General features: G+C 35.2%; 1 protein-coding gene across 1 annotated transcript in view; it reads right to left on the reverse strand.

The window, feature by feature from the left end:
• Positions 1-23,596, reverse strand: part of syne2a (spectrin repeat containing, nuclear envelope 2a) — a 63,466-nt gene that overhangs the window by 31,043 nt on the left and 8,827 nt on the right. The window contains exons 2-18 of the mRNA XM_056481502.1: positions 22,923-23,045; positions 16,998-17,059; positions 12,808-12,903; positions 12,595-12,672; positions 12,408-12,500; positions 10,603-10,793; positions 10,318-10,517; positions 8,734-8,834; positions 7,264-7,353; positions 7,013-7,126; positions 6,785-6,922; positions 5,370-5,534; positions 5,175-5,287; positions 3,430-3,598; positions 1,493-1,589; positions 1,216-1,409; positions 8-178 (exon numbers count right to left, since the gene is read on the reverse strand). Of these exons, the coding sequence (XP_056337477.1) occupies positions 8-178; positions 1,216-1,409; positions 1,493-1,589; positions 3,430-3,598; positions 5,175-5,287; positions 5,370-5,534; positions 6,785-6,922; positions 7,013-7,126; positions 7,264-7,353; positions 8,734-8,834; positions 10,318-10,517; positions 10,603-10,793; positions 12,408-12,500; positions 12,595-12,672; positions 12,808-12,903; positions 16,998-17,059; positions 22,923-23,010 (2,160 nt within the window). The 5' untranslated portion in view covers positions 23,011-23,045. The remainder of the gene's footprint in view (positions 1-7; positions 179-1,215; positions 1,410-1,492; positions 1,590-3,429; positions 3,599-5,174; positions 5,288-5,369; positions 5,535-6,784; positions 6,923-7,012; positions 7,127-7,263; positions 7,354-8,733; positions 8,835-10,317; positions 10,518-10,602; positions 10,794-12,407; positions 12,501-12,594; positions 12,673-12,807; positions 12,904-16,997; positions 17,060-22,922; positions 23,046-23,596) is intronic.

Consider the following 23,596-nt stretch of genomic DNA (forward strand, 5'->3'; position numbering starts at 1 on the left):
AACTCACAAACTTGGTCCTTTTCATGAAGTCAGCCCACTGCATGTTGAGCCTGCGGAGCTCATCAGATAGAGAATGGCTGGTGGAGGCATCACTTATCTCAATGAGAAAGTTGCCTGTCTCATTCAGCTGGGCTTGACGTGTACTCCACTCATTCAGGCTGGAGGAAAAACGCTTCTGCTGCATTATCACAAGAAAAAAAAAAAAAAATCACACAAATAAACCATAAAAGAAAAAGCAACTACACACAAACATCAGCCATAATCTAAGCTTGTATCTTGAACACAGCAAACACCACAAAGCAGTCTCTCCAGGAATTTGTCATCACAAAATTTATCGCAAAATCAATAAAACATCACACAATTCTGCGGACCTTGCGCTTGTTTTGTACAGTTTGGGAGATAACATGCAGACATCCTCCAAAGTGACCAATGGAGAATATTATGTGGTTGCCCTCTAAGTGACTGGCATGGAATATTATGTGTATGTCCTCTGAGTGGAGAGAAAAAAATTATGTTGACGCCATCCGAGTGATAAATATAACTTAAAATGGACCCTTTTTGAAAGACATTTTTAGAATTTCGCTTATTTTGATCAGTTGGAGTCTATCAAATATAAAATGTGCTTTATAGGTTTATGGGGTATCAGAATTTCACAAATCAGTCAGGCAATAAATTGACTCAGGTTTCTTTCCATTTAAAGATGTTTACTGAATTTTCAAGCATCATAACAATAAACTCAATTTAGAAACATGTGTTGCTCCATTTTCCTTCTTTCTTTTACTTTCACATTTTATTATTAAATATTACAATAAGGGCAGAGCAAACCATTACGAACAAAGGAGCAGTGGTGAAATCAAAAAATGTACAAAACTAAACATATCCACATGTGTAAACTGTACATGAATTTGAGCACTATTAATAAATTATATTAAATCAAATTATGGCTCTTACATGGTAGACATACGTTTCTGTTTTTGTTTCTCTAAGTGTTTCCTTCATTTTTACAGCACAAAAATAAAAAGAAAAAATGTTTCTGCAAATTTTGAGAAGTCACTGTAGTCATTTTAGGGAGTAAAAATCTGAAAAATGTCCTGCAAAATGCTGAAGAGACTGAAAAAGATTATCACTATTTTGATATTACAATAACTAATGAAATAATATTCTCTAATAAAAATAACAAAACTCATATGTCAATTATCAAATTATGTATTGTACCTCTTTCTCTGGGATCTGTGTTTGACTCTCCTGCCCCAGCCAGACCTGTAACCGATACAGGCAGTTTTTGTAGGACTCCCATTCACCCAGCACACGCTCCATAGTAGACTTGACTGATTCTGCAGCATCAGTGCTGGCTCTTGTTTCACTATCAGCTTCCTTTACCTGCCTATTTACCACTGGCAAGTCATCAGCTGCAAAAGAAACAGAAAGAGCAAATCAGATAGTTATAGGAAGAAGCCAAAACTTTTATTAATGGATTATAATACTAACTTACCCATGGCTGCTTTGCTTGCATAACTGATTGTTGTGTCTTTCAGCTTATGTAGTGCTTCCTTTAACTTCCACACCAGGCCTTCCTTGTCAACAGTTTCCTAGTTGAAGATATACACATTATTTATTAGTTAAAAGATTTAATTAGAGTGACACAGAACATGTTAAAGAGAAAAGTCCTCAAAAAAAAAAAAAAAAAGATAAAAACAGTTCACAGCCAATAGGCTTTTGAGTGTGTTTTGGTTTATATAGAGTCTGTGGGTAAAACGACCTCAATATATCTTCATGTGTTTTTTTTTTCTACAAAAAAAAAACTTTTCCATGTCTTGAAAATGAGTGCTTGCTAGCAAGTGGTTAAATGGCTGTCAAATATATCATCGCGACTCCAGGAAAACCCATCTACTTACTTTTATAGCCTTGTTGTGTTTATTCTCACTTGTAAATGTCATTCTTACTCAAACTTTCCAACGTGAAGATTTTTTTCATAAGGATTAAATGAGATGCCATTGACAATGCAGCTTTATACAAGTGTGCAGTTGATTTATACATTTAGCTTTATTTAATGTAATTGTATTATTTTTCCTTTAAAATTCAAGTTTTAATTATTAAAGACTAAAAATTCAAGTTAATTAAAAAAAGATTATGAGGGGTCTAAAGGCCAAATGTAAGAATCATCTAAAGGCCAATGTAAGAAACATATTATGGTTTTTGGTTGAGGAAACCAGTTTGATGTTAGTGTTGACTGAAAGCAGAAGGTTTGAAAAGACAGCTGAACTATAGGGCTGGGACCGCCCAAGTAGAAGTCTGACAAACAGCAACCAATAACAGTTCAATCTGTTTATTGTTATGGGCGGAAGTGTTAAAAGCTTTTTAAAAATCATCTATTTGATCTTGACAAGCTTTGTGCAATAATGCAATAATGCAACTACCAGACAATGAGTTGTAAAAACAATGGTTTTCTTTTTGCATGAAAGGGTTTGGCTTTATAATGGCTTTGTTTCTAGATGGATCAAACATTGATATGTGTCCAATGGAAATCCTGTAGAACTGAATTGATAAGATGTTAACTTTTTTCATTTTGTGTGCCTTATGCATTACAATTCAGTTAACATTTTTATGGTTGTGAAGTCTGAGACTAAACCTAGTATGAAGCTAAATTCTTAGTTGAAATTGTGATATCTAGCACACTTTATTTTCATTTATTGCAGAAACAATCATAAAAATGGTTAAAAGGCAAGCAAACTGCCTGAGTTTCAGGTTCCATGGGATGAATTTGAGCTGTACAATTTGTAGTTGAAAAGGAGGGAGAAGAATTAAGTCATGAGTTCCTCTGGAATTTTCAAAGGGTATTCACTGGGTAATTTTCAATATCGCATTAGCACTATAACTGTTGTCTGATCAATCAACACACAAGCTCAGCGTACTGTAATTGTAGTCCTCATGTACTGTAACAATATGCAAGAAATGCATGATTGACTGCATGTAATTTAATGCATGATTGACTGCATGTAATTTACATTCAAGAACAAAATGTTGCAATCATGAAGTTAAACTCACCACCCTGTCAAATTTATTCAATTTTTTTATCTTCACTCATTTTTTCAATCAAAATAATGAAAAAGGATTATTCTATTAATTTATACAAATTTATGGTAAAGTTAAAAGTTCATGCATACCTTGCAGAGTCTGCAAAATGCTAAATATGTTAATAAAACTGTGTGTTTTAGATTTAATATAATAAGTCCAAGCTAGAATAACAGCTCATTTCAGATATTTTTGCTTTTCTGATAAAATACAATCTTGCATTTTTACAGCGTACACACTTTATTTTAAATTGAATTAAAATGTATTTTTAAATTAACTTTAAATTGAAAACAGTTATTCTATTTTTTTTCAAGAGAAACCACAGCATTGCAATAACTGTTCTATATGATCACATACATGCCAATCCTGTAGCAAATATTGCACAGACTCCTGGGAGCCATAAGGTCCTTTCCACAAGCTCAGCTTAGACTTCAGACGTCCCAGCAGGTCATAAACATGGTGCATCTGCTCTCTATATTGTAGCTTGATGCCATGGTACTTGGCTGTTACTCTGGCACTGGTGAAACTAACAAAACAATGAGGAACATTAATAAAAAACCTGTATATCTGAGAGAAAAAAACAAACAAAAATACCTGAAAGACAGGCCTGCTGAAAAGCATCTTGAAACCATCTTGATTTAGCACATTTGAAGAGTTGAGATGCAAAAGCCGCTAAACGCCATTTCCGCCAAAAATGAGCTAATGACATTGAGTGAATGCTTTAGGTACAGATCAATTTATAGATCTGTTTCAAATCATCTAAATCGCAGCGTCAGCACATTCAGAAATGACAGTGTGTATGCAAAAGCCTCTAAATGCCACTTGCCTTGAGAGCAAAAGCTGCTATATGCTGAGAACCAATCAGAAGGTGCGAATCGAATCATATGTTTTCAATGTAGAGGCCGGCTTTTATGAGGAGAGCGTTTTATTCTGCTTTCGATTTCGATTTTAAAAGACGGAGTTTGATGAACTGGATGAGCCTGTCCGACTGTCAGTGAATGGCAAATGAAAACGTCCCTTTCCTCAAAACATTATAAGAAAAAGAAAACCCAATGTACAGTCGGAGATGTAGCATGCATTCGTAACATTTTTTTTTGCACAGCGACACTTTACTATACATGAGTCCGATTTACTATACATTAAACGGCAACACTGTTTCACGAAAGACAGAGTTAAGATGCCTTTCTTTTATCCCACATGGATGCTATGAGGATAAACAAGACAAAAAAGAGACCTAACGCAAGCTATTTTTTAAATGATAAATATAATGCACAAAACTATACATTTATATTAGCCTACTTCATTTTACCTATACATCTGATAAGTTTTTTATATTAATGGACAATGCACAGATATTGATGTTTCACAATGTTTTAAACTACAATATTTGAATCTACCAAGCTTAGTTTATAATGTTTACATGCTCTACTTACATTAAATCTAAATCCCAAATATCAGAAATGACAAGTGTTTAAGATTTAATTAATGTCGGTTTTAATGTTATTGAGTAATGCATTTACTTGACAGATTTCATTCATTCATTTTCCTTCTGCTTTTTCCCTAGTTTACCACAGCAGAATGAACCGCCACTTACTTGACAGATGTATTTTTAATTTTAGGTGGTTTTTGTAATGTGTTTTTTGTTTGGAAAAATAATTTCTAATTGCATCTTTAGTAATTCTTCAACTAAATACACTGTCTTGTCCCGATAAGTGAATTTAGAGGTTTTTGCAAAAAAAAGCAGAAGGGGAATTAGCTGGTTTTGACACAAAAGAAAATCTAATTTGTTAAAGCAAAGAATTATCTTAAGTGACAAAATAACTTCTTTTTTTTTTTTTTTTTACTAGATAATAACCTTTTTTTATTGCATATAAAATGAAACTTCTGAGCCTAATTATAGCAGCCTGATAGAAAATGCTCATTTGCAAGAAAAGAGGTCTGATGGATTTAGAGGGTTTTGCATCTGAACTCTTCATTTCGAAGACATTTCATGGCTACTTGTAGAGCCTGATGTGGACACCAGCATCTCAGAATATTAAAAAAAACACAACATTTGCTGGTCTTTTCAGAAGGCAGGACTGAAAAAATATGGTTTCCCCAACCGTCTTTTGATCTCCTCCAGCTTCTCGACTGGTACTTGAGGACAGTTGTCATCATCTGTGTTACAGTAGTGATGAAGTGTGTTCAAGTGCTGGCTTAAATCTTCAACCAGGACCTGAGGAAGCAGCAAGAGGAAACACAAACATATAATTCAGAAATACACATCGAAGCATGAAAAAAACTGGCTGTACACTGACTTTCAGCTGTTCTTGCTTCTGTCTGGCATCTCTGGCAGCAAGCGCATGATCTTCTGTGTTGCTGCTGTCTTCAGAAAGCACAGCCTCTATGTGTTGAAGCCACCGGCCCAGTGTGTTCAGAGGCGCTGGCAAGCCAACATCAAGCTCACTTTTGTACTCTTGTAACTGGGGAGAATGCACACATATATGTTTTTTGTCATTCAAACAGATTGCGCCAAGAAATATTTGCTTTCTAATATTATCTTATATAAAAGGTACAATTAAAGTTTCATATATTTTAATATGCTCCTCATTATAAACAAACCATTTACATTTATTCAATCTCCAAAAGGGGCTTGTTTGAATATTATGAGATGTATAATGTCAATGTACATTTGCAAATGACAGCCTTTAGAACAAAACAGACAAATCATTATACATCACCATCATGCCCTAAGACTGGTACCTGTCAACACCATACATGAGCAACATGTCATGCATAAATTAAAACATTGTTTTGTTTGTTTGGTTGTTACATTTCAAAATGAGGAAATGTATAAAGTCAAATACATTAAATATAAAGCGAATATTCCTTGAAATAGTCCTGTTTTGTCCCTCTCTTTTACATGTTGCACTTGTATATGATTCCATTTATTATTTAACATTTATATTTGTATCCAAAACAATACATGCTATAAATATGCCACATAGTCAACAATATTTATAGTAGGCTACGTCAGGTTTATGAGAACACTGTAGGTTATGTTTATGCTATGAAAATGTATGATATAAAATTTTATAGTAATTTCTTCAAATGGATGGATAAGTCTGAACAAGCACAAACAGACAATTAATTAATTATTATAAAAACTGCTGTTTGGGGCTCTATTTTGACGATCCATGCGCAAAGTGCAAAGCTTGTTTTTAATAAAACAAATATAAATCTATAAAATAAAAAATACTGCTAATAATAATAACGTTATACAAAAGCAAATTGTCAAGAATAAACTGAAAAAGCCCCCGAGATGAAGTAGGCATGAAAGTTAGAAATAGAAACGTGCCAGCAATACGCTTCAACACGCCTCCCTTTTAGATCAGAACACCTATGCGCGCACATATGGGCGCAAATGCATTTGCTATTTAAACAGCGTGGCGCAAAACATCAAAGCGACTCTTGCGCCAAGCTGAAACTTGCAAACAACAAATGTGTCGCGCCTTGTGCCACATTGCACTGGGTGTATGATAGGGCACTTAATGTTTATCACACTGATTTTTATTTCAGCTTTATTGTGGCTTAAAGCAAAACATTGTTAAAATTATACTCTTTTGCAAGATTTTCAAATCATTCACACTTTTATTGGAACAGAATACAAAGATTTTCAGAACTATCAAAGTTTCCAACTTTTTTTGTCCCACATTTTGGTCACTGAATTTACCCTCTCCTCCATGGCATCCCAGGCTTTTCTCAGTTCCATCTGCTCCTCACTGGTTTTAGTAGATCGCTTCATTGCACTGAGCAGTGGAATAACTGGACGTCTCTGCTCATAATATGTGCCCACAAAGTTCTGAAATGCCTTGAATAGAACACAAACACTTGTTCAGAAATTTTCATTACGCTTGCATGTTATATTAGGAGCTGATTTACAATTGAACACTCAGCTTACCTGATACCTTTCTGCATATCCCTTCCCCTCAGTGGAAATCCATGAATCCAGCAGCTCCTGATAAGCTCGCTGTAGCCAACATTTCATCTCTTTGGCTTTCTGACTGGGTGAAGCCTGAGGGCAGGGTAGGAAACCGATAAACCAATCAGAGATTTATTTTCAAATCAGAACGCACGCTGAGACAAGAAGAGGCTGATTGTGGAATGATATTTTGCGAGGAAAACTTGACAAGCGCTTCGTGACATCTGTACCTGGTGCAGTGGAGAGGCCAGAACTGCAGGAGTGAAGTGTGTAGGGAGGTTGACAGGAGAGAAGCATGTAGGAAAAAGCAGAGTTTGAAGCTGCGTCCGACCAGGAGGGGGAGACAGACAGAAAAAATAGCCAATAATAAGGGAAAGGGGGTTTGAAAGAGAAAGATGAAGGAAGAATGAAAAAGTGACAGATCTGCGGTGCATTTCCTAAACATTGACGTATCAACTCGGGGCTCAACTATGCATTGTTAGGAAAAGAATGATGTAGTGACGAGTGTTTCCCAAAACCATAGTTTCTCTGTCGCAGATCCATCATTTGAACCACTTTAGTTATAACGTAAAACATCCATAATGATGCTGTAAAAGAGGGTGGAGTAACAACTTCTTTCAAGAAAAACTACATACTTTTTGGAGCAAATTATATTGTTTTACGCGCTCACGCATTTAAAAAAAATATCCAATATTAGTTTTGGTAAAAACATGCACTCGTTTTCCATATTAATTGAAATATGTAAATGGCACATACAGGGCCTGTGTTTCCTTTACAAATATTATTAAGAATATTCCATATTCTATTCTAAAACATAAAATCACTTACAAAAGCTAACATGTATGCTAATATCATATATAAATCATATAAAAAGATAAATAATGAGGGTATTTATTAAGAAATTTAATTTAATATTTATTAGTTATTAGGAAATGAAAGAATTCCTACATTAATAATAATATTAATTATTATTATTATTGTTATTATTATTAAGTAGGATATTGTTTATTTATTTAAATTTTTTTGAAAAAGTCTACTTACAATTACTTACAGTTACTTACAATTTGACACATGCAAACCAATGCATAAATGTTCTAACCAACAGCCCCATGTCAAATACAGTACAGATACTTAATAAATAACCTACTAGAAATTAAAAGCATTAACGTATGTTATGTTTTTTGTTTTCACAAGCTTTGGAGACGTAACATAAATTCCGCTTTTAAATAATCGGTCACCTATAGCTTTCGTCATGAGCCACATTCAAAATGACATCAATGTTTTCAAAGTACACTGCGAAGGGAGCACAATTGTAAAGAAGATAAAGATCAATAAAACTGAACTGTAAAAATGCTTTGAAAGCAAAATACACCTAGGAGAGAGGACTTCAATTTTTTTTTTTTATCATTCCAAGTTTAAATGTTAGAATGTTCTAAATTAATAGGGCATAGGGGGATAACTGGTAATAGAACACAGCCAGGAACTATGTTTCTAACTACAGCTTGCTTACTACAGTGTAGTTGCAAGTGTACAAGTTTGCGACGCAGTTTGCGAATGTTTGTTGGAACGACGGATTTGGGAAACGCTAAATCAATAAGCTACTGTATGTTTGTAACTACGGAACTTGCGACCTTAGTTGGCTAACGATGGATTTCAAAAACGCACCCCTGGCTGGGACATGTAGATGTAGATGGTCTCACCTCAATATCATCATAAGATAACGGCAAATCATTGGAGTACTGGAGGAACTGAGCAATGTATGTCATGATGGACTTCTCATCAGGGTTACTGACGTCAACGTCTGAGAAGAAAAAAGGTTTTAAAACTGCATAAACTTTGAGAAAGCTTAATAAAGCATTAACACATTGCACACTTCAATTTTTGGAAAAACAGCTTGGAAAAAAATAAAGAGATCAGTAATTTCATTAGTAAGTAATTATTGGTTATCTGGATTTGCCATGGGAACATTAGAAAACAAAACAAAAAATGCCAACCTGTAAAATTATTTAGTATTCAAATATTTCACAATTGCTTTTTAACAAAGAGAAGATTTTTTTTCAACCCATTTGTGAACTTAATAGTTTTAGAAACCAATTGTTCATACATTAATTGATTTTCCTTCGGCTTAGTTTCTGATTCATCAGAGGCCACCACAGTGGAATGAACCGGCAACTATTCCGGCATATGTTTTACGCAGCGGATGCCCTTCCAGCCACAACCCAGTACTAGGAAACACACATACACTCTCACATTCACACACTACGGCCAATTTAGTTTACTCAATTCACCTATGGTGCATGTCTTTGGACTGTGGGGGAAACCAGAGCACCCGGAGAAAAACCCACGCGAACAAGGGGAGAACATGCGAACTCCACACAGAAATGCCAACTGACGCAGCCGAGGCTCAAACCAATGTCCTTCTTGCTGTAAAGCGATCGTGCTACCCACTGCACCACCACGTCACCCCAATAACCAAGTAAGTAATAACTTATTTCTTTTTGTCTTTGCCATGATGGCAAAACATAATAGTTATTTTGCAAGATACTAGTATTCAAGTTCATTTTAAATGATTAATTAAGTTAACTGGGCAAGTTTGGTTAATTAGGCAAGTCATTGGACAACAGTGGAATGTTCTGTAGCCAAAAATCTGAAAAAAAAGATAATTTCTTAGGGGGGCTAACAATATTGATCTTAGCAATTTTTTATAATCTTTTATTCCAGTCAACCTAAAAGAAATAGCTAACAGAATTTTTTTTTAATTTAAAAAAAAAAAATTTAATTAATTAATATGAAAATATATAATATGAAACACTATAGTAAATTTGCATGCCCTGTTAAACAGCACTTTTTTCAGTAAAATTATTATTGTTTGTTTTTTTATAAACTACTGATAAAGTGCCATAAAAATTAACCTCACATCACCTTGACCATCAGTGAATACGTTCACATGCATTTACATATATATCACATGTATCTGCTTGTCTTTAATGCTGCTTTTTTAATGTCTGTCTGGTGTCATATTGTGACTATATAATGCACAGTTTATTGTATGCTCCAGCAGCTCCACTCACAGTTTCAATCAGCTCTGCATTTAATTAAAAGAGTGAATAAACCATTTATTCTCAGAACAATGTTTTATGTCTAATTTATATGTTTTGTGGCAAGTAGCCATGTAATAGGTGATCAAGTACATCCAGGATGGTTGTTTTCACAGAATAAAGCCCTTCAGTCTTTTACAACAGCAGTCTGCTTTGCTGAATAAATGTAAATGTGATAGGCTTTACCTTCTGGCTCAAGTAGTCTGGGAATCCCTAGCTCTTTCTCAGCAAGGTAAAAAGCCTTCTCCAGGTTTTGCTGATTGCTGCTGGTCTGAGATTGTGAGAGATCCACCAGATCTGGCCTGAGGGAGCAGAGGACAGCCAGAAACACCTCTCCACTCCTCCAGCTCGACTTAAAGTCCCTCACACTAGCTGGACAGCCGACCCTGGAGGAAAAAAAAAACAACAACATTTATGAAGATAGCGCTCATCAAATAAGTGTTTGAATAGCATTAGCATGATGAAGCTCACTTCTGGCACTGGTCCCGAACCCACAGGAGCAGAGCTTTCTTAGCAGACAGACGGAAGCGTGTGTGGAGCGGTGATGCTCCTCGAGGAACTGGACTACTGGCTGGAGAACCAGAAAAAGAGTCTAGACTGGACAGAGAGTCCAGGGAGGAGGAACGGGACCCGAATGAGAGGGTACTGGCTAACTCCTCTATCTGTAATAATGTGGAGAAGGGGGTGTTTAATCATAATAAGAGCGAAAGCAAACATGAACATTTAGTCATGACACTAGTGCCAACAAAAGCCAACTATGTTGTCTCTTCATGCCGGCTATATCTCCACTAAAAAGACTATAAACTAGCTTGATAGAAAATAACTGTCTAAAGCAGGAGGTAAAATTTGTCTGCAGTCATTATTTGAAAAAGAAAAAAAAAACTAAGACTGCAGATATAGAAAAAAATCATAAACAATCAGCAAACAACAATCATTATATTTTATTATTTTAATTGTAATCATCTTATTAATTTAACTGTTCACATGTAACAATAAACATTTATAAAAAAAATATATATGTTTTTTTTAATTTTACATCCAACGAAAAAAAAGCTACTTTTAGAAAAGGGAGTTACATAACTGTGCAACATTCATAATAATTGATCATATGTCTTAAGCATCAAATCATTGTATTAGAATGATTTCTGAAAGATTACTTAAGAGGACAGTTCATCCAAAAATTTGAAATACTTCATTATTTACTTTCTATCGCTTGTTTTTTTTACACCTATTTGAGTTTCTTCTAATGAACAATAAAGAATATGGGCTCTATTTTAACGATCAAGGCGCAAAGTCTAAAAAGTGAGTAAAGTTCTCTAGTGAGAAAACCATCTGCACCACGCAGATAAAGAACGAACCTCTCTTTCTCTACTCTACTTTCTCTTTCTCTTCTCTTTCGTGGATAAGGAAACGGGGTTGTAAGCACTCCGCTGAAGACATCCATTAGCCTACATAATTATTTTTATTTGTTAAGCACAAAGATTTGTTTCTAAACTATTTCTAAATTCAGTTCTAATTTCTAGCAAATGAATAAACAATAATAATGAAATGTGGTCAAAAAAGTTATATCCAAACACACGGCCTGTTCCTATGCCCCATATGGTCCAAATCCTGACAGGTGGACAAAAATCTAAGCTTGTTTTTAATAAAACAAATATAAATATGCATATAATAAATACTACTACTACTACTACTACTACTACTACTAATAATAATAATAATAATAATAATAATAATAATAATAATAATAATAATAATAATAACAACAACAACAACATTTTAAATAAATATATTAAATAAAATATATTAAAACAGAAAATAGCTATTTTAAATTGCAATATTTCACAAAGTCCCCTTTTTACTGTATTGACAGCTTTGATGATGAGATGATAAAAATGAGAATAATATGATTTAATGAGAATAATAAAAATATATAACATTTAAAAAAAGATTTAAATTGTTACAGACCACACATTTTTGAATGCTAATGTATATAACAACATATATGTTTGTACATTTTGTAATATTGTATAGTATGACTAAGCAGAACCAATGTACTTATTCAACCCAGATTCCCTGAAAATGATCTTCTAAACAATACGCAACGCAATATGTTTCCTGTATCAAATCTCAGAAAGTACAGGCCTTCACTGAACTACAGTTCTAAAGGTCTTGAGGTAAACAAAAGAAAAACTGCTTAAGGCCACGAAAGCTACAAGTACATATGATATGCATGTTTTTATAAAGGCATATGGGGACTTCCTTGTTACACATACATGACAGTGCAGGATGATGGTCCATATCAGGCCCAAAATGATGGAAGGTTTCCCTTCTATGATGTCTGGGATGTTTATATTCACCAGTTTGACCTGAGAGAACATAAGCAGTTGTTTATGTCATTTGTATAGAAATCTAAGAATCCTAACAGATGGAAAATAAATCACCATAAAAAGAAAACCTTACAGATTTATTCTTCAAGAAATTCAAAGCAGTCTCGATGTTGCCTCTCTGCTGAAACACACCATGACCTCGCTCTCGCTTCTACAGAGGAACAAACAAAATCAGGAGCATTCAGCATTTCCAAACATTTCTATGGTTGTGCAAACAAAAATGAAGTGTAAATAAATGCTTTCTTGGCTGAATCTCAGTGTTGTGATGGTAATATTCAGCCCTCACCAAGTGCTGGCCGCTCATCATCTCCAGCAGGTCAAGCAATCGAGTTCCATCCCGAAGATCAGAAAACAGATCTTGGACAGCAGCTGGAGGACTCCTCTGAAACACACATAATGCATTTTAGCATTATTTTGTTATTGAGAGGCAATATGTGGAGCATTTTGATCAAGCTGTGGCAGAAGGAGCAGGAATAGATAATGAAATATTATTCCATATAGCATATTATAAACAATGTAAAAATATATATCTGAATACATTAATATGATGTATTGATATTGAATAAGATTTCTATTAATCATGAGTGCAGAAAAGCTGAAGTAAACAAAACTGCATGCTAAAATATGATAATTCACAATAATTAAAGGTGCATTAAGAATTATTAGAAAAATGCATTTGATTATAGTGTAAGGAGTCCCAAAGCACAAAAGCACCAATCAGCAGTGAGGGGCATGTCTATTAATGACAGGGAGATATCAAAATGGGGTGAGGTGCTGTTGGGCTCTTGGCATGTTTGTTTTCTTGCATTTTAATATCAACATCGTTGGGATGATCTGGAATGAAAATGTTTTTCAGGAAGTACCTGCTGTAAAGGCGGCTCAAATATTGGAATATCAGCCACTTTAAGAGGTGCTTAGCTGCAGTGGAAATGCAAACTCGAGCCGTCGCCAAACCTTTCCTCGCAGTGAAAAAACGTTTAGATAAATACGTTAATAAGTGCTGTGCTCTTTCCTCTGAATAACAAAAATATTGACAGAAAGTGGTGAGATAGTGGTGAAATGTGGTAATTTGTTTGCACTACCTGTAAGGATAATTTTATTAGTATGTTTAAGACTGCATAAATCTGATTGTGTGAGACTATATTTTGAATTGATTGCTTTCTGAGCACAACACACTGACATTACAGTACAGAATTGCTGTAATGTAACATTTGACCCTTTTAATTAATGTGGCAAAAGCATGAGAGTTGATCTAATCCTTTTTATTTACCTGACGAAAAAAAAAAAAGTTTAGAATCCTTCATATAAAAATAGTCTATACCACAGGTGTCAAAGTCTGTTCCTGGAGGACTGCAGCTCTGCACAGTTTAGTTCCAACTCTAATTACACTAGAGTTTGAGCATGTGAAATTGGTCCATGTGTAAAATTTCCATCCAAGTGGTCATGTTTTGATCTTCAATTGGTCTCAGGCAGTCACGTGATGTGATTTCGCAGGTCAGAGTTCACCAAGCTTGAACTTTGCAACGCAGCAAACTGCGAAACTTGTCGCACGAGCTTGCGCTTCCGGTCTGATGCATTCGCGTACGTATGAATGGAAGTCTATAGAGAGAAAAGTTCAGTGTGACAGCGGCTAATCATGTTGTGTGTTAGAGCAGAAATGGAACTAAACTGTGCAGGGCTGCGGCCCTCCAGGAACTGAGTTTGACACCCCTGGTCTATAGGCAGGGGCGGACTTAACCAATAAGCGAGGTAAGCAGCCACTTAGGGCCCCAACCAATGCCAAGAAGCCTATATTAATAATAAAGTTTAATTATTAAAAAATTAACATTTGCTATTATATATTGTAAAATCTGTCTATAACTGTTGAGAATTTTAACGTCATTACTTCTTATCAAAACCGGGGGCCCCCATGAATAATGGAATGCTCCTTCTGTACTGCACATGTGCAAGGTGTGAGCACCAGTTCAAAGACACACTGCCAGTCTGCCAGTGATCAGAGTAGAGCTGAGGTAGAGTGTACAAGAGTGAAAATTTTGAGAACATTTGGGAAAAAAAGTAGAAATAAGAAACAATGAAATGCAGCTAACCCAGCCATCCTGCTCTCTGGCCAAAACAGCTGTCAGATGAGCGCTATGGGCTTGTTAAAGGATCGAGGGCCCGTTCAAATAAAATAAAAGAACATTTCGCAGAGAAAAGTAGCCTAACGGCCACCAATTCACAAACAGCATTAATTCAGTTCATATGAAAAAAGGTGGCATGATTAGTTTGATAGATTGTGAATTAAACTTGTTTAAATGTTTTTTTTTTATTAATATTAAAAAAATTACAAAAAATGGCTCATTAACTGTACATAGTTTGCATGTTTGCAACTTGTTTTTTTCAGTTTTGAATTTATTGCATTTCTTATTGCATTAAGAAGGTTACTTTAAATATAAAATATATATACTTTAAATATATATTTTAACATGCGTGTTTACTTACAAAAAAGAAAAAAATAATAATAATCTGAAGAGAAAAAAGACAGAGAAAGATAATTTTGAGCTTCAATGCTAGGACCCCGAACATGGAAATGCTTAGGCTCCCCAAAATTACTAAGTCCGCCCCTGTCTATAGAAATTCATAAGCAACCTAGACATCTGAGGAAAGTTTTGTATTAAATTATATGTTTCTCATATTTTGAGGGTTTAATTAAACTTGAAGAGGCCATATTCTTCAAATCATCCAGAAATAACTGTTAGCCAGTAGTGTATTTGACTACAACTAGTATCAAATATTTAATCTGAAGTAAAATGATGCAACACTCTAGCTATATAAAGACTGCTGGTCAGATCACCGGAGATCGACACTTGCATGAACTTTAATGCTTGTGGGCTTTATGCGCTTGTGTTTTAAACACAGCCAAGTGCTGGTGGATGAGCTACATGGCTCATGTTACAGCCTGTTGAAGAGCACTATAGCTGATGGCGAGATGCTATAAATAAATCAAGATGCTCGGCATATGCAAAGCTCACAGGCAGACGGAGTTGGACAGCCCATCCTTTTCTGACCAGTGAGTCAGCAATTCAGACCTCGGCTTAAAGGGATATTCTGCCATAACTGACTTACACTACACTTGTTTTAAGCCTATTTGAGTTTATCATCTATTTGTTGAAAATAAGAGATATTTTTGAAGAGTGTTGAAACACAGTAGCCATAGATTTCATAGTATTCTTCACTACATTCTTACATTAACATACTTTAAAGGGCACCTATGGTAAAAAATCTACTTTTCAAGCTGTTTGGACAGACATATGTGCATGTATGGTGTATAGACCGTCATATTGGGGGGATATAAGTTCATCCAGTGCTTTTTTTTTTTCAATTTAACATAAAAAACAGTGGACCAATTGGAGCGGTTTTCAAACAGACCGCAACTTTACGTAGGAGTGCAGTCCCCCCGTTCACCAATATTGATTGACAGGCATCATATCCTCAGTTTGTTGATTCACGTCCGCCATTTTCAGCATGAGTCACATTATCGCTGTAATCGGAATTATTGGTTGGATCTTTAGGTAGGTTTGCAAACATGTATACTTCTCATTGAGTCTACCTTATACTTCAGCTGTTTGCATTTCTCCCTGTGATCTTAACTAGCATGCGTTTTAGAATTCTAAACATAGGTTTCTATCAGGGTACACTTAAGTTGACGGCTGGGCGCTGCGAAGCGCTGCAGACTTGAATTGCCGTTGTGTGTACCCTGATAGAAACCTATGTTTAGAATTCAAAAATGCGTGGCGCAACAATTCGGGACACTTCATGTTTTTGCCATGCCACAGAGAGTGTCTGGTGTGCCGTGTCGCCGCTTTGAGCCGTGCATCCGGTGCCTCAGTCAAAGTTAATTCAGTGTGCGTGGTTATTAGTTTCTGTGTACAAGCTCGGCACTTGAAACTAGCACACAGTTGGCTGTAAAACTGTACAAAGACACATATGATTTTGCACTCTCTGCTTGGTCTGTGTCCGAGTCGTACATGTACGACTGATTGCTGAACCTCTCACTCCTGCTCCTTCTCTCAGTCTGCCTGTCAGACTCTGTTGCAAACGCAGAGCGGGTGAGCTCATGGCCCCACCCCCTTGTTACATTGGCGGGAAGCCGTAACTAATTTACATGTAAAGCAACACACCCATAAATCAGCGAGCTGTGGACACGCCCCCAACATGACACTTTTTAACACATTATAATAAAAAATCTGAATTGTGTTTTAAACTGAACCTAAACTGGCACACTCAGAAGAACCATAATATTAATATTAAATCATAAAAAAAGAGGTAAACTTTGTTCCCTTTAAAATATCTTCCCTTGTGTTTAACAGAACTTATATTAAAACGTATAATGGTTTTAGCTACTTGAGAGTGAGAGAAAAATGAGTAAAACAAAAAGTTGGGTTCCCTTGAACAGTGATTTTAGTACATTGGGTGTTGTTCTTGGGTTTACTGTACCTTGGAAAGCTGTGCATTGATCCAATTTGTGAACGTCCTCTTCTGAATCTGCTCCTGTTCCACTGTTAATCAAATAAAATGACATCATGCTTATTTCTGAATCAAACTCACGTAAAATATCTGTGCGTGTGTGTGTGTATAGGAAATAGTATGAGCACATTGGCACAACCAGACAGTATTCATACAAAAATATGTACACATCTTGCCAGAGAACAGCTTTGGGGCTTTCTGGTTTATAGCACATCAAGAACACAGCATGTCTTCATACATAACTATTTATAAGCGGGGAACATTGCATGACCACTGGAAACCTGGCTCGACTTGCTGATCTCCGACTTCCATCTCAAACAAGGGTTTGGGAGACAACATATTCCTATTTTCCCTCAGTTAAGTTTTTCCCTGAACAGCCTTGCAGACTTTCGGTTCGCTCTAACATTCACCCATCACTGCTGTATTTCATTTATACTTCTTCCCATGCTATTAAAGCCAGAGTGGGCCTTTCCCTCAATAGAAGGTGTTGATTTAGCCTTGTGGGAAAAGGTCCAAGAGGCTGAGTCAGTGACCAATCTTGATTTGAGCACTGGCTCATCTGCACATCCTGTCTGTACAGCAGACACACTTAATGCCTGTTACAATAAAGAAGGTTTTGCACGCTGTATAGTCACAGAACATTTTACGATAAGTGATATTATTGTCATTTATGTACAATTTAATGCCAATGATCAACTAATGATTAGACAACAGCATACTATTAGAAATAGGCATCAACACTTTCAAGGGAAAAAAAAAAATTCATTCTTAAGGTTATTTAGATTCAGTAATTAGATTTTTTTTTAGGTTAACATCATAGTAAAAGCTTTGACATTGATGATGTAGAACGTGATTTAAAACTGGCTCAACTTTATTGAACTGCAGCTTAGAAATAGAGCTCATTTTGACAACTTTCCAACTTTCATTGGTTCCACCTGTCAGTAACCATTGTTTTGTTTTTGTTTTTGTAATATACGTTGCATCACCAAAAAATATTGAGGTCATTTCCATGTATAGAACAAGTCAACATACTGATTAAATAAAATTACTAATGTATAAAATAAACAATTAAGTACATAAAAGTACTTAAATACTGAAAAGCACCTAAATGTAAAATAAAATACTAAAATATTATCCATTAATAACAAAAAATACAAAATACTCTTGATCTTTTGAGATACTGTACACATAAGGCTGTGTATCCACCAAACCGATTTTCCATCAACATCTGCTTCTACATCACTGCATGTTTTGATAGGCCCACAATTTCACACTGCAAAAGGCAAATAATGCAACAAATGTATGTCTAAACAGAAGCCAAATGATGAAGATGCGTTTACAGTGCATCCGGAAGGTATACATAACGCTTCACTTTTTACACAATCTTAGTGTTACAGCCTTAATTGCAAAATGCATTAAGATAACTATTTCCTCAACATTCTTCACACAATACACCATAATGACAATGTAAAAAAAGAGTTTTTGAAATTGTTGCAAATTTATTAAAATTTAAAAAAAAAAACTGAAAAGTCACATGTACGTAAGTATTCACAGCCTTTGCTCAATACTTTGTTGATGCACCTTTGGAAGCAATTACAGCCTCAAGTCTTTTTGAATATGATGCCACAAGCTTGGCACACCTGTCTTTGGGATTTTTGCCTATTCCTCTTTGCAGTACATCTCTTGCTCTATCAGGTTGGATAGGAAGTGACTGTGTACAGCCATTTTCAGATCTCTCCAGAGATGTTCAATAGGATTTAGGTCTGGAATCTGGCTGGGCCAATCAAGGAAATTCACCAAGTTGTTGTGAAGCCACTCCATTGATATTTTGGCAGTGTGCTTTGGGTCATTGTCCTGCTGGAAGATAAACCGTCACCCCAGTCTGAGGTCAAGAGCCCTCTGAAGCAGGTTTTCATTCAGGATGTCTCTGTACATTGCTGCATTCATCTTTCCCTCTATCCTGACTAGTCTTCCAGTTCCAGCTGCTGAAAAACATCCCCACAGCATGATGCTTCCACCACCATTCTTCACTGTAGGGATGATATTAGCTTGGTGATGAGCGGTGCCTGGTTTTCTAAAAACATAACGCCTGGCATTCACTCCAAAGAGTTCAATTATAGTCTCATCAGACCAGAGAATTTTGTTTCTTATGGTCTGAGAGTCCTTCAGATGCCTTTTGACAAATTTCAGGCAGGGAGTAGCTTCTGTCTGGCCACTCTACCATACAGACCTGATTGGTGGATTGCTGCACAGATGGTTGTCCTCCTGTAAGGTTCTCCTCTCTCCACAACTCTAGAGAACACTGGAGAAAAACTTTCCGAATGCACTGTCATCAGAGTATTTACACTGCTTTTCTTGCAATCTCAATATAAGGAAAGAGTGTATTTTTAGAGAAGTGTCAGTAATAACCTGGTCATTTGTTCATTACATTTTACAACATATTTATTTTTATTTATTTTATTATTTATTTATTATTTATATATTATAGTATTTATCATTATTTATTTTACACAATCATTATACAGACAAGGCATTATTCAATGCTGTATTTTCGGAAAAACAAACTAAAATGCTGTGTTGACTTTATTGTATCTAATAAAATGCAATGCATTTTCAACCTAAAACACAGCAGCATCTATTAAGAATGTAAGAGAAGTTTACACTGATACAGACACTGACATAGAACCGTCCTTTCAACGTTCAAAACATAAAAAAAAAACAGTGAGCCAATCACACAGTGGGTGTTTACTTCTGGGTCCACCACACATATTCAAAGTGTGTGTTCAGAAGAATAAGGGCCACAAATGAACAGCCTATTACTTCACAATTATGATGTTTTTAATGCAACAATTTTGATAGCATTACAAGAGGAACACAGAGGACAGTGCAAAATAAAATAAAAGGCAGTTCATGACCCCTTTAAAAATACTGTGTGCTAATCCTTATCCAGACGACTAGAGTTTCATCATAGAGAAAAATGTGACGTCACTCAGACAAAACTTAAGACAGAGCTGTCGCCACAGCAAACATTCAACTGCCTGGCAACCATGAACCAGTTAACAGAGGCTGTCTGAACCAACACACATACACACACACACACACACACATACACACACGCACACATACACACACGCACAGATACACACACACGCACACACACACACGCACACACACACACACACACACTCCCACATGTGCACTAATGTTTTTTTAGTGACAGGCCCGGCACATGACACACATCAAGTACAGCAGTGAAAGTGAGAGGAAATGAAAGAAGAGACACCAACAACTTCAGGCTCAAAGGTCTGTAAGGTCACAGCTAGACGAATGGTAAATGAATAATTCAGAATAATTAATAATGCCTCATAGAAGACAATGTACGGCTTATTAATCTGAGGGGTTAAAGGTTGAATGCTCTGAGTTTTAGTATCTGAATTCACCCCTATCACTATATATCCACTAATATGAGTGAGTGAATTCGAGCATTCAGTGTACTGGAAGGGATGGCATTGTGTTTGTGTTTTGCTGCTTGATAAATGCTTCAGACGGATTCCATTTTAAACTTCTTGGTCAGACCCTGTGATAATTATTTACAACTCTAAACAAGCTGTCTATTAGTAATGAAACAGTATTTTAATTTCTGTAATATACTGCATACAGTATAAGGTACATTTTAAATAAGGTTTTAACTAATTTGATTTCATTTCATTTATTTATTTGTTTCGAACAGAATATCAAACACTTAAATCAACGCATCAAACAAAATACATTTCATGATGATGAACAAAATATTAACTTATCCAAATACACTTAAAATAACAAAAAATAGCCAGTTCGAAATAGAGCAGCACAAGCTTATTATCATTAAATATTTTTTTTTATTCTGAAACTTATACTGGTAGGATTGCACTGTGGATGCCATCATGTGGTCAGTCATAACAATTCATTTGGCGCGCAAACTCTCACATTGGATTATGGGTATTTTCTAGCAGTTGTGTGTTCGTGAGTTGTAAACTATCCATTCAAGTGCATTGTGGATTAATTGAGTGCACTTCAGAATCTCCACAATGGTTTTAAACACTACTAGAAATGGCTCTTCACTCAAATAAAGTAGTTAACATCTGAAGTAAATCAACACCTTTTAGAGTTGTCCTAAAACTATTGAACAACATCCATTTTTGGAACAATATCCATTTTTGATCCATATCAAATTAAATGATATAGGGGTGATTTCAGAAAAACACCTATGTTTTTAAATGACCAGTGGCAGAAACAAACCAAAGAAGATTATTATTATTTACCTTAATATTAGTTATTATTTTTATAATGTGTCTGGTGTCACAGAAACAACACAATTTAAAGGGACAGTTCTCTCTATAATTAAAATTCTGTCATCATTTACTCACACTTTGCTTGTTCAAAACAAGTTTGAGTTTCTTTCTTCAGTTGAAAACAAAAGAAGATATTTTAAACAATGTTAGAGACACAGCCACTGACTTCCATAGAACTACTGTACCATTAAGGATGCCAATAATTACCAGTTCAAAAACATTCTCTACAAAATCTTCTTTTGTGTCCAACAGAAGAACGTGAGTACATTTTCACTTGTGGTTGAACTATTCCTTCAACTGTAAGGTTGCCAGAGGTTAGTATTTGCTCAAGATCATTTTGAGGAACAGGTTCTCTAAAGCAGAAAACCATAAACTTCAAGCACACCCTCTCTGAACAAGTTTTTGTTTGAAAATGTGGTGAGTCAACAGTTTAGGATTCCCACCCACCGCCTGGAATCCGCCCTAAACCTCAAAGAGATGAGACAAATGGAAAGGAGACTGGAGAACAGACAAAAGAGCAAACAGACAGTCTCAGGTTGTGAGATGGTGAATCATAAGTTTCTTTTGGAATTGATTTTTTAGTGAAAAGACATCACTCAGAATCCATTTGGTAAACAACTCATTTCCTTATAGTTTAATATGTTAAATCAGTCCCATATCTTATCTATAAGGCAATAAATGACATTAATTGTAATAATCCAAGTTTTTGGATTTCCCTACTGCTTTAGCAGTTACATGTTGGCAGATTTTTGACCAAGTGTTTTTTTAACCTTGAATTAGTTACATTAAAGTCTGCACCATTTCATCAAGTCTACATGCTTTAGAACTTGACAAAAATAAACGTTTAGACTTTTAAGGTTAAAACATATGATAACTTTTATAGAGGTACTTCGATAAAGATTGCTAACATGGCTTCACGTCAGGTCACAATAACATGACAACACTGTCCAGTAGATGGCTGAAATGATCTATGAACCTTTTTGAGCTTTTGGCCCTGCTGCTCATAAAAATGTTTAAAGGCCAACGTGATTTGACCATGTTTTGGACAAGAAAGGGTCACTGAAAACTTCTATGAGATTAAATATTTTACAAATAATAATAAAAAAATAATGATTAAAAATATATAATATATTATAGAGTCAACCAAAAAAAAAAAATCAAACCATCTAAAAATAAAATAAAAATAACATGAACTGAAATGAAATAAAATAAAAAGTAATTAAATTAATTTTTTTTTTGCCTAAATTAAAAAAATATATTAAAATTGTTTTTTTTTTTAATCTTAAAAGAAAAAAGAAAAGTACAATTTAATAAAAAGTTAAATGAAAAAAAATTAAATCTCAAATAGAAAAAATTTAATTAAATTTTAAACGAAAAATTAAATTAAATTAGTTCAAAATCTTAAGATGTAAGAAAATACATCTTAAAATCAGGTGTAGACAAAGTGCAACTTTTAAACCATTCAGATTAAGGAAGCCATTAGGACTATACTAAAAATGCTCAAGGCCACAAAAATGAAACTGATTAAACAAAGACAGATAACCTTTTAAAAGGTAAGACTGACCTTGTAAAAGCAAGTGAACATCATCAATGTCCAGTAGAATGCCCCTCTCATCCTCAGGAGGAGCACTGCTTTCTCCTCCTGACGCCATACTGTTGACTCGACACTCTCACAAACTCATTCCCCCTGAAATGATGAAATTAAAATAAAAAATTATGAAAAGATGGACAGAAATTACATTTTTATCTTATGAGCTCTTGCAAACTCGCTGTATAGAGAATTATATTTGTAAAAAAAAAATCTATGTAAATTAAATAAAAAATAAAACAACTTATTTTCTGTTTTGTCACAGACCTCTAATGGGGGTGGGCTTAAGAATAGTCTACTCTGATTGGCTAGTGAGATTTTGATCAGAAAGTGACCCTGTAATGCTGCAGTCTGTTTTGGTAGGAGACCGTGCAATAGCACACAGTGTCGCTTTACTTTGACAGCATCAGTCAGCAAATATTAAAACAAGACAAAAAACTGCAATGCAGTTCCACATGACACAGATGTTGACCCTCTTTAATAATGTATACATTAAAAATATCTAAATCAAACATAGGACGTCAAGTCTGGAATACTACATTGCGGTGCTATGACATAAAGAGCTTTATCGAGAGACTCTTAATTGCACACATAACTGTGATGGAGCTGTGAATTTGTTTTGGAGAGAAAGGGCTTATGAACAGATCGCC

The sequence above is a fragment of the Danio aesculapii genome, chromosome 20, assembly GCF_903798145.1.
Source record: "Danio aesculapii chromosome 20, fDanAes4.1, whole genome shotgun sequence".
NCBI lineage: Eukaryota > Metazoa > Chordata > Actinopteri > Cypriniformes > Danionidae > Danio > Danio aesculapii.